This window comes from Zootoca vivipara, chromosome 2 (assembly GCF_965207765.1).
Source record: "Zootoca vivipara chromosome 2, rZooViv2.hap1.1, whole genome shotgun sequence".
NCBI classification, from domain to species: Eukaryota; Metazoa; Chordata; class Lepidosauria; order Squamata; family Lacertidae; genus Zootoca; species Zootoca vivipara.
The window spans coordinates 6,287,026-6,298,210 of record NC_142584.1 but is presented as its reverse complement, the minus strand read 5'-3'; the positions used below and the strand labels follow the sequence as shown (position 1 = coordinate 6,298,210).

Below are 11,185 nucleotides of genomic sequence, written 5' to 3'. Positions count from 1 at the left end.
ATGTCAAAGTGCAAGTAGATAAATATGAACCGCTACAGCGGGAAGGTAAACAGCGTTTCCATGTGCTGCTCTGGTTTGCCAGAAGCGGCTTTGTCATGCTGGCCACATGACCTGGAAGCTATACGCCGGCTCCCTCGGCCAATAATGCGAGATGAACGCGCAACCCCAGAGTCAGTCACGACTGGACCTAATGGTCAGGGGTCCCTTTACCTTTAAGCAACCAGCTTTCTGTCCTCACTAAGCTTTCTGTCCTCACTAAGTACCAAATCCATCTTTCTTCTCATAAAACCTGGGAGTCACAAAAGGTGGTAGACCCTCCCTTAGTGGAAAGTCCAGTTTTTCCTCCTCCTCCATAAGTGTTGGACCAGTAAATAAAGGGAGAGTGATGTTTTAGTGGCCATTAGGGCTAGACAATTCTTCTCCGGGTCAGAGGAGAATTTGGGAGCTTGAAAGGACCCATCTCTCCTTCGAGTCAGGCTTTTATGAGCCTCCTCTGAGTCAGAGCTTGTTTCCCTGGCATCTCTAGCAAAGAAATAGCATGGCAATATGTACCACAGCTGGAAGAGAATTCTTATCTTGACATCACTTAAGCCCTCCCCGTCTGTCGCTGACCCTCAGCCACAATCCTGCTCAGTGAGCACTTACACGCTGCAGCCAGCTCAGCTGCCAGAAGGAGGCTGCTGGAGCCTTAAGAAGGGCAACTGTGCCAGAAGAGGCCCTCTGCAATCTCCTTCCAACCCAGCTCAGAGATGATGAATACCACGTTCTCCAGCAAGGACACTTACTCTCCTGGGGAAGCTGCTCCCACAGTGGACTCTCTCATCACCTCCTGCTGCACCCTAGTGACGGGGGCATGGGTGCCAGGGATCTCGGTGGCCACAGATGTCCAGAAGAACCAGCATGTGGCAAGGATGGTACAAATTGCTGTCCTTTGTGTCCTCTGCCTGACTGTCATCTTCGGGGTGTTTTTCTTAGGCTGTAACTTGCTGATCAAGTCGGAGAGCATGATCAACATGCTGATGAAAGACAGAAGAACCTCCAGGGAAGTCGAGGTGGTTATCATTGACACTTAACAATGGAAGCGGACAAGGGGGGAGAATTTCACCAGCCTTTGGGAGTTCAAGGATGTTTTGCGGAGTTGGCTGTTAGATCCTCAAGTTGCTACTCTTTAATGGATGCTAGAAAATGAGGTGACAGAATGGAAGCGGATTCACACAGAGAAGGATGTGCTTGTCCAAAATGTTATTTGGAAATCTGTGCTCTTCCTAGTTATTTTTTCTCTCCCCCCCCCTTTGGGTGGATTTTCCTACACAGAGACTTCATTGAGCCTGTCTGGGTTTCAAAAGCTGTACAAAAAGCCGAGACCGAGGGCAAAGGAACTGCACTTTTGTGCCGAAATCTTCGTGGAATGGGCTCATCAGTACGTTTTTGTGATCAATGTTAAAGCCTGCACCTGATGTGAGACTGAGTCTCTTTGCTGCTATTGCAATTCTGGTTTGTCTTGAGGAAGAAGTGCAGCCACACCCTGGAAGAAAGAAAGAAAGAAAGAAAGAAAGAAAGAAAGAAAGAAAGAAAGAAAGAAAGAGAGAGAGAGAGAGAGAGAGAGAGAACACCCACAGAGACACTTGAAATGCATCCAGATCATTTGAACTCTGCCAAATTGGCTGCATGTCAGAATTGCCCCCATTCGTAACCTAAAATGGCCAATAAGCATGGTCATCCCTCTGCTGAGAGACCCATGGTTGCTATAAGCTATTTCATTGTTGTTAAATGTAGTGTAAACCCAGTGAGGGTGTGTAGCAGCGCTGACAGTGATGGGTTGTTTATTGTGTCCTTTCCAAACCTATTAAATAGGCACAGAAATGGTTCTGATTGCTGTTCAGTCTCAACTCGCATCCATGCTCCTTCTGCAGGTCCTGGATACGCAAGTTCAAAATGAGAAAGGCTCAGTGATGAAGCAGTCGCCAACAAAGGTATTTCTGGGTAAGAAGTGAATTTTGGCCTGAGGTTATTGAGAATTGCATTGACAATATTTAGACCGAGTACACACCTTACCTGTAAAGGACAGAGCTTCTCCCAGAGAATCCTGCAAACTGTAGTAGTTTACCCCTCAAAGAGCTACAATGCCTAGCACTCTCAACAAACTACAGTTCCCAGGATTCTTTCTTGGTGTGTTTGCAGCATCAGTTAGGAAGGAGCCACTTGATCAGGGTCCTTGAAGGGCGAAAATGGATCCTTATGGTATAACATTCAGCCTAGACTACAAAGACGTTTAAAGGGTTAATTAAAACAGATTCAATTATTTCTCTTGAAAAGAAATATGATGGTTTGGGGTTGGCATCCCATACTTCAAGTACCAAATGTTGTTAGAAAGACAGTTTGGCTTTATTCCTTGTTGCCAAAGAAAATGTAAAAATCATTTTGCACCTGTACCATGTGCTGGGGAAAAATGACATATTTGCAATGTGTTGAAGTTAGCTCAAGGGAAGGGATCCTTACTTATGGTGGACATTCTTGTTGCCCTCTCTCCTCTGATAAGCAGGCTTTTCAGATTGGGGGGTGGGCTCAGTGCCGGATTTACGTATAGGCTAAAAAAGCTATAGCTTAGGGCCCCACTCTCTTGGGGCCCCCCACAAAATTTAAAGGAAAAAACAACTGGATGTACATTTCCAAAATATAAGATAAAAACAAATAAAATAAAACCTACATACAGCAAGTAATGCCCATTAGTGGACTACTATGGTTATATTATTATATAAAAAATGCATTAACTACAATTGCATTGTACAGGTTATAACACTTAATTTCATATTAATAAAGCTATTTCTAATTATTAGTAGTTTGCATCATATATTTACACCTATTATTATTTAATGTTATAGCAAGTTTCTAGAGACTAGATTATGAGTCTTTGTAAATTGTGTTTCTAAAGGAACTTTTGTTATTGCCAAATGCCAATGTGTTTGCATTATTAAGTTTGTTATGAATAAAAAAATCATTTTAAGTTAGAGCTTAATAATTATTTCACTATTAATATACTTCTTCTTAATTGTACAGTATTTCAGTCCAACAATTCCTTTGATTAAATACGTATTTTATTATGTGCAAATGGCTTTAGATACCTATTAGGTCCATAAATTACCATATAGTATATATTCAACCCAGCGACAAATTGTTGTTGACAAAGGACAGCTGGACATATAAAGGGCCTCATTACCTTCAGTAGCTTCGGGCCTCACCAGACCTAAATCCAGCCCTGGGTGGGCTACAGACCAACCATATTTTGTACAACTGACTGACTGCTAATAGTTCAGGATTGTTGGTTGATATTTCATCAGTGGGAGCTCATGTCAGAAGGACTCCTGACCTGAGAGCTGTCATTGCTCTCCACATTTGGAGATCGATTCCCTATCAGGTCTTGCTGAAGGTGACATTCACCAAGCTGTAAGGAGCAAACTGTGAGACAACACATAGCTCCTAGTGAGAGAATAAGAAAGAGGGAGATGAGAATTTCTTGGGGAGATGAGAAGCCGTGGGGAGCAATTTCTATCTTCTTCTTCTTCTTTGGTGATCACTCGTAGCCGAGTAAGATTGTCTTCCATACACACAGTTTTAACAATGGGTCCGTAAGTGGCTGTGGAGGCCAATTCTGGATCCACACGTCCTTCCAGAGTGGGGACATTGGTTTCCAGGCGGGTGTAGATCATGGTGTGCCAAGCGTGCCTTCCTCTTAGCACATTTCTCCCTTGCGTCCTGAGATCAAGTTTCTTCAAAGCCCATGACACCTTTGGTAAAGGCTGTTCTCCAACTGGAGCGCTCGCAGGCCAGTGTTTATCAATTGTCAGTGTTTATACAGTACTACATTTTTAAAGATTTGCCTTGAGACAGTCTTTAAATCTCTTTTGTTGACCACCAGCATTACGCTTTCCATTTTTAAGTTCGGAATAGAGTAGTTGCTTTGGAAGACGATCATCAGGCATCCACACAACATGACCAGTCCAACGACATTGGTTGCTCAGGCAGATAAAAGAAATGTTTCAATCTCCTTGTAGCGGAGACTGAAATAAACTTGACCCCGATTCCCCAAGCAAAAGGGTCTCTCCCCCCCCCCCCGGGCCTTGTGCTGCAAAATCTTTGTAGCCACACTAATCCAAGACCGGAGATTAGCGCAAATTTGTATTTCATGTTTCCCAGTTAATCCCTGCAGAGCGCTGGCTGCAAAAACTTTCCTCACAGAAGAGGATCAGAGCCGTCGCCTGCGGTGAGGGCCAGAGCCAGCGAGGGATGCTGGTCTCAAATCTCCTGGGTTTAATTCAAAGACACCAGGGACAGCAAGATTTTAAAAAGAAGGAGTTTCTCGTACTTCGGCTGAACAGCAACCCCCATCCTCAAGCACACAGGCAAGAGGATATCATTGCCTGTCACCTACATGCATGGAGCACATGCTGAACACCTGCTTTGTATGGCTGAGTTAATCCAGAGGTGGGCAACCTGTGGCCCTCCAGATGTTGGGGCTGCAGCTCCTCTCATCCTTGAACACTGGCCATACTGGCTGGGGCTGGTGGGAGTCCCATGACTTCTGGAGGGTGCCAGGTCTCCCCTACTTGAGTTAACTCATGAATGGCCAACTAGCAATCTGAAAGCTGGACCTGGTCTCCAAGCAGGAACTTTGGCAGGTAGTTAGATACAAAAAGTTCAGCTCCACAGCAGCACAAATCTGCGTAAAATGTGCATGTGGTCATTGATATGTGGAGGTGAATTTCAGTCTCGGAGCAAAATAAGACGGTGATTTGCTGGAGTCTCACCGGTATTGTGCTTTGCAGGCCTGTATGCAAAGTAAAAAAACATTTTTCCCCCAATGAATTAAGAAAGAAAGACAGGAAGTGGAAAGGAGATCTGGGGCAAAAGAGCCAGGCCTCCTGGAGCACTTTGCACTCCTATAACAAGAACCCTTGCCTTGGAGGCAAATTTATCTGCCTTTTGGCAGCCCTACCAATTTTAGAAAGACTGCCCAGTGCCCAGAGTTTCATTTTGAGGCAAAGAACAATACAGTGGTACCTCGGTTTATGAACACAATTGGTTCCGGAAGTCTGTTCATAAACTGAAGCATTCATAAACTGAAGCGAACTTTCCCATTGAAAGTAATGGAAAGTGGATTAATCCGTTCCAGATGGTTCCGCGGAGTACTCAACCTGAAGTGTACTTAACCCGAAGCATGGGTGCAATTGGTTCCGGAAGTCTGTTCATAAACTGAAGCGAACTTTCCCATTGAAAGTAATGGAAAGTGAATTAATCCGTTCCAGATGGGTCCGCGGCGTTTGTAAACCAAAAATTCGTAAACTGAGGTGTTCATAAACCGAGGTTCCACTGTAGGCAGGATTCAGCTGAGTTGTTGCTTGCACAATAATACAAGGTCAGTTTATGCAAAGCGACTTCCTCTTTGCCCCCCACCCACCTGTGCCCCCAAAATCTGCTCTGGAGGGTTGGGGGCAGGTTTAAGGGATGTGCAGAGGGAGGAGAGGGTGGAAGTCTTGTTCCGCAAGTGGACTTTGTTCTGGGCATCCATATGCCATGTTGACCACCACCCAATGTTTTCAAGTTGCAAGAAATATGTATTCCACACTTTATTACTTTCCAAATCAAAAAGTAGTTCATCAAATGTACACAGGTAATTCTTGGCATCTTCACGTAAAAAGCCAGCAGGTGATGGGTAAGTCCAAAGATCACAATCTATTGAAATGCAGTCTTGGTGTAAAGAAAAAAAAGCCATTGGCCTATGAAGTACCTACCTAAGGCCCCTTTAATCATATTGTTGGGATATCTTAGATGAAGACTCGGAGATAACAACTCATTATTAACAGCAACCCAGATGGCTGTATGTCAGAAATGGAAAAAGCCAGACCTGCTCCCCACCCTGCTTCAAGGGAGGCCTGGAGAGCAAGCATCTGGGATATAGCTTATATGATTAAATTAACAAACATAATAAAGGTCAGCGAAGGAAGGCAACAAAATAAGTTGGTTGAGAAACTGAGCTCATTCATTTTGTATTGGAATAATACAGGGCATAACACAATTAATCCACATACATTATTAGGTGAGTATAGAATGACTCAGCAGAAATACAGCAAAGTTACAATACAGGATGTGTAATGCTGGGCTGCGGAGTGTTAAATATGACCTTTGCATAGGGTTCACTTTGTTCCAGTTTAGTATCCTTGAATAGCTTTTTGAACCTCAAGTCACTTATTCTTAAATGTTTGATTGTTATGAATGATCGTCAATGTGAATCACATCACTGAATCTAAGATGCAATGATAAGGACAGGAGATAATCTCCTACAAGGGAGAAAATGATGTATATTGAAATGGATTTATGGTACATAATTTAGAGTAATTTTAGGGTTATGATGCATAATCCATCTACACTTGTTATCTTAAGCATCTTTGTAATTCAATGAAATGTTCTGTGTATTAGAAAACTAAAGTTGGGGGGAGTTAGACAAATAGTCTGATCGGATAGATGGCATTTCCCTGTTTTTCTGTGCTAGGGAGCCAGTCCCAATGAACATTTCCCCCTCTGTGGCCACGAGCAGCTTTTGGGTATTTTGATTTAGACCTGGAGTCACCCAGTATAAGGATGATTTTTTGAACTCAGGAGGAAGACGCTTGGAAGCCTTTTTTTCCACATAGCACACAGCTAAAGAATGGAATTTTCTACCACAATACATAGAACAGGATGCTGAATTCGATGGGCCTTCGGTCTGATGCAGCAAGGTCCTTTGGTATGTTCTTACTGGGGAATAGGCATGCAGGAAGGTAAGGCTTCCCTCTCACATGCCCCTTGTGTCATGGTCTGCTCTTAGGCCCCATATGCATTTAAAGCAATATTATACCACTTTAAACAGTCATGGCTTTCCTTCCGCAAAGAATCCTGGGAACTGTAGTTTCTTCTTCCCATGGAACTGTGGGAATGGTGCTGCTAAATTGTCTGCTAAGAGGCTCACAGATGTTCCACTGTCATGTGTGAAAATATCATTGACAGACCCTACAAGTGTCCCTGTTCTCCAGGGATGTCCCTGATTTAGAGAAGCCGTCCTGGTTTCTAATTTAATCCTGGAATGTCCTGTTTTTCCTTAGGACGTCTCCTTTTTTCATCAGAGAAACGCTGGAGGATATGGAGTTATCCGAACCCAGAGCCATCTGAGGGCAGCCCTGTATAGGGAAGTTTTTCAAGGTTTAATGTTTTATTATGTTTTTATATATGTTGGAAGGCACCCTGAGTGGCTGGAGCGACCTAGTCAGATGGGTGGCATTTGCAGGATTTATAAAGGGGGCATACAGCACCACCTGCTGGCAAGAGCGTAGACAACATCAGGAGAAAATTTCCTGCAAAACTACATGGGTGAACATTTTAGAAATGAAGAAGACAGCCTGTAATAGTCTTGTGTTTCATGATTAGTGGTTCATATATAGTGAGCTAGAGAGGAAGTAGAAAAATAAACAAATCCATTGCTGCAGAGGCTGAAAGCTCAATAAAAAAAAATAGTATCAAAAGTTTTCAGCCACCTGGAAGAAAATGCAGGACTTAAGCAGATTTAAAACAAATCTGTTGATTTTTCACATATCATGCAAACCATCCTTTTTCAGAATTTCAAACTAATTTAGGATGAATAAATGAATAAATGAATAAATAAATAAACACAGCATATAACAATGGCTGTCTTTCATTTAAAGACTGATACAAGCGGGTGGCTCTGTGGGTTAAACCACAGAGCCTAGGGCTTGCCGATCAGAAGGTCGGCGGTTCGAATCCCTGCGACGGGGTGAGCTGCCGTTGCTCGGTCCCAGCTCCTGCCCACCTAGCTGTTCAAAAGCATGTCAAAATGCAAGTAGATAAATAGGTACTGCTACAGCGGGAAGGTAAACAGCATTTCCATGTGCTGCTCTGGTTCGCCAGAAGCGGCTTTGTCATGCTGGCCACATGACCTGGAAGCTGTACGCTGGCTCCCTCGGCCAATAACACGAGATGAGTGCCGCAACCCCAGAGTCGGTCACGACTGGACCTAATGGTCAGGGGTTCCTTTACCTTTTTACAAGCACACCATTTCCATCTTATCTGTTTTTTTTAAATAACTACAGTTTGTGAGTTTCCTTCCATGCAGATGGAATCTGCTCTCCTACCATAACCACATTTAACAAATTACATAAAATTGGTGTTACTAGTCCTTTTTATAAAATGAGACTGTGTAACCATCTTTACCTGGTGACTCATTTGTTTTTAGGCTTTTAATTGTATCATGTTTCCCTGCACTTGTGATGGGACTATTTAGATCATTTTTGTGTTCATCTGATATTTGCTTTACCCCAACTTTGTCTAACTATTTGCTTCCATCAGCCAGGCCACCATAACTGTGCTTTTAACAGCAGTCTAATGTGAAGGTGGTATTTATTCCCCATGCTATGAAAAGAGAAGAGAAGTCACATACTGATTTCTGCCCATCAAGCTCCTTTTAAAGGCAGCACTTGGTAATATATGTATTGTATAGCTCTTCACATTTTTGGACTACAGTATCCCTCTAGGGTTACCATATTCCAAAGCCCCCAAACCCGGACATGTTTGGGGTACACACCCCACCCCACATCTCCCTCACTCGCCTCCTCCCTGCCTCTGACCCCTTCCTCACTCTTTCCTTCCCTCCCCTCTTTTACCTTTACCTTCAGCCTCCTGCTCTCCGGAGGATGGGAAGCTGAGCGGCCCTGGGAAGACCGTGCCAGGAAAGGGTGCTGGAAGTACAGCCAGGCCTGGCAGCCGCCGAAAACCCTAACAATCCCCCCCAATATAAAATTTAAGAATAATCATAATAAAAGTTCAAGGAATAAAAACCCCAAAACATGGACATTTCATATAACATACAAAAATCTGCCCAGAGGGGTATGCTGCCCCCCCAAAGAAAATCCAGACATATGGCAGCTCTATCTGACCACGTGGACTGGAGAGGGTCAGTCTGACTCCGGTGGGGGGCTGGAGGAAAAATCGCTCTGGGCCTCTCTCTCTCTATATATATATCTATGTGGCAAGTTTTGTTTTTATGCAAGTTGGACCCAAATTGTGACATGTTTTCTCAGCTAAAGAGCTGCAAACAAAGAGATGTGACTTGGCAGAATCCACTCTTTTTTCGTGGTACCTGATAAAGGGCTTGCCGCTTAAATGCTCACAAACATTAGGGGGAAACGATTAGACAAGATTAGACCATGTCCAGAGCGCATCCTCTCAGAACCAGCGGGTCCTCCTCACTCTTTTTTGTGGTCCCTTATTTCTTCATGCGTGTTGCACGTGTTTTGTTTCATTGGTGCTCTTTGGTGATGGCGAGGGGCGCAGAGCTGCGTTGCGTCAGCCTCATCCTAAAGCGCAGCTCCTCCCGGGTGTGTGTGTGTGTGTGTGCTCCTTTCTCATCAGCTCGGCGCGGGTAGGAGCGCTGGTCCCGCTGCTCCTATATTTCCTCTGATGGGAAAGAGGCTTTTCGCACATGCCCAGAGGCACTCTTCAAAGCGCGGGGGGGGGACATTGCTTATGACGTTGCAGAAGGGCTGCGCCCTGGCGCGGAGAGCGCGCGCTGCGGTTGGGTGACCCCTGGCCCGTTCAGTTGCCCGGCCTGCTGCCACTCGCCCTTGGAGAGCTATAGCCGCCCTCGCCCGCTCCCCTCCTCCTCCTCCTCCTCCTCCTCCTCCTCCTCCTCCTCCTCCTCCCGCGCTTCTGCCTCTCTCTCTCTCCCCCCCCCCCGCTGCCTGCCTTCCTCTCCCACCCTCCTCTCCCTCATCCCGCCTCCTCCAATCGCGACCGCCCTTACTGCCGGGTGGGCTGAGCTGCCCGCCTGCACGCCCAGCTGATCCGAGGCTCGGCCATGGTAATGTCTGCCGCTTTGTTATTCCCCCTCCCCCGAAGATCCGGGGCGGAGATGGGTTCGGGGGCGGAGGGGTTCGTGTGTATGCACGGTGGAAGCTTGCAAGGGAGAGGGAGGGACGGAGGGGAGACGGAGGGGACATCCTCCATGCGCCAAATTGCCCCCACGTCTTTTGCACCGAAGGGGGAATGGGGATCGTGCTCCCCACCCACCCACCACCACCTCCTCCTTCTCCTCTCCTTTCTTGCTCCCGCTCAAGAGGCTTCAGTGCAATGAGGTGGGTGCTGGGAGGAGGGTGCGCAGCCGGATAGTGAGGCACCCTGCTTTGTGCAACTAGATACACATGCATGCACCGTGCCAGAAAGGAATGGGGATGGAAAAATGCAAAAGCATCCAGATCTCTCTACAGGTGCATGCAGAACTACATGAACCCCACATGTGCAAACAGTCATGTGCAGATGTGTGAATAGGTGCACACATAAAGCATGTGTAGATTTTACACCGGCTTTATCCCAGGGGATGAATTTGAAGTGAACAGTATTCCTTGCCAAGGTGTTTTGGGATCACAAGGAGAAGCTACATTCAGTTGAGATAGCAATCTTCCCAAGGCCACCCAGTAGTGAGCTTTATGACTGAGCAGGAATCTGAACCAGAGGCTCTCGCAGGCACCCTACACCCTGCCTGCTCACTCGTCTATATCTATACTCACACACAAACACTGTCCATGGGAGCAAGCACGCAGCAATAAATGGGATGTGTCATACAAAGGTATGCACACCCTGATGTAGGCATGCAAGGATAGGTACGAACACCTACTAAAGCACATAAATGCACAAATACACGCACTGATTAATATACATAAAAACATAGGCACATTTAAACGTAAATTGCATACGAGTAATCTTTATTTGTCATGTACTTCTAAATATAGGCACATGTGGAAGGATGCATGCTTGAAGGCCCACCTGCAGATAGACATTGCAGACAAATGTGTAGGTGTAGGCACAAATACGTGGACCCATTGACCTAGATACATGTATACACATGCATAGGCAGATAATGTGTATATAAAATAGGTCTGTTCCACAGCCAAAGTGGGATCCAAACTGCCATTCGAGACAGTGAACTGGGCTTAGAAAATGACTTCAGTATTGGGCAGAGAGCATCATAGTAGTTTGTAAAAGGTTCCCTGAGGATGGAACCAGTGTCAAGTTTGCTGGTGTCAGCTCAGAAATGAAAAGGGAGTTATGTGGGAATAAGCCTTGATAGATTGCAGTAGAATGA

General features: G+C 45.3%; 2 protein-coding genes across 20 annotated transcripts in view; both read left to right on the top strand.

The window, feature by feature from the left end:
* Window positions 1–752: 752 nt before the first annotated feature.
* LOC118081518 (protein reprimo A-like) lies at window positions 753–1,073 on the top strand. Its single transcript, XM_035108009.1, has one exon. The coding sequence runs from the start codon at window positions 753–755 to the stop codon at window positions 1,071–1,073; it is 321 nt and encodes a 106-aa protein (XP_034963900.1).
* A 651-nt stretch (window positions 1,074–1,724) lies between these two features.
* Window positions 1,725–11,185, top strand: part of PRPF40B (pre-mRNA processing factor 40B) — a 46,466-nt gene continuing 37,005 nt past the window's right edge. For 6 of the 19 annotated variants that reach the window (XR_015948360.1, XR_015948358.1, XM_088662891.1 and 3 more), the window contains exon 1: window positions 9,771–9,904. Coding sequence is in view for 10 of the 19 variants with exons in the window: in XM_088662891.1 (XP_088519017.1) it covers window positions 9,902–9,904 (3 nt within the window). In the remaining 9 variants the exon portion in view is untranslated. Of the gene's footprint in view, window positions 1,984–7,136; window positions 7,234–9,770; window positions 9,905–11,185 lie in introns of those variants that run through there. The other 13 variants (XR_015948354.1, XM_088662882.1, XM_088662886.1 and 10 more) reach the window with 6 other exon arrangements.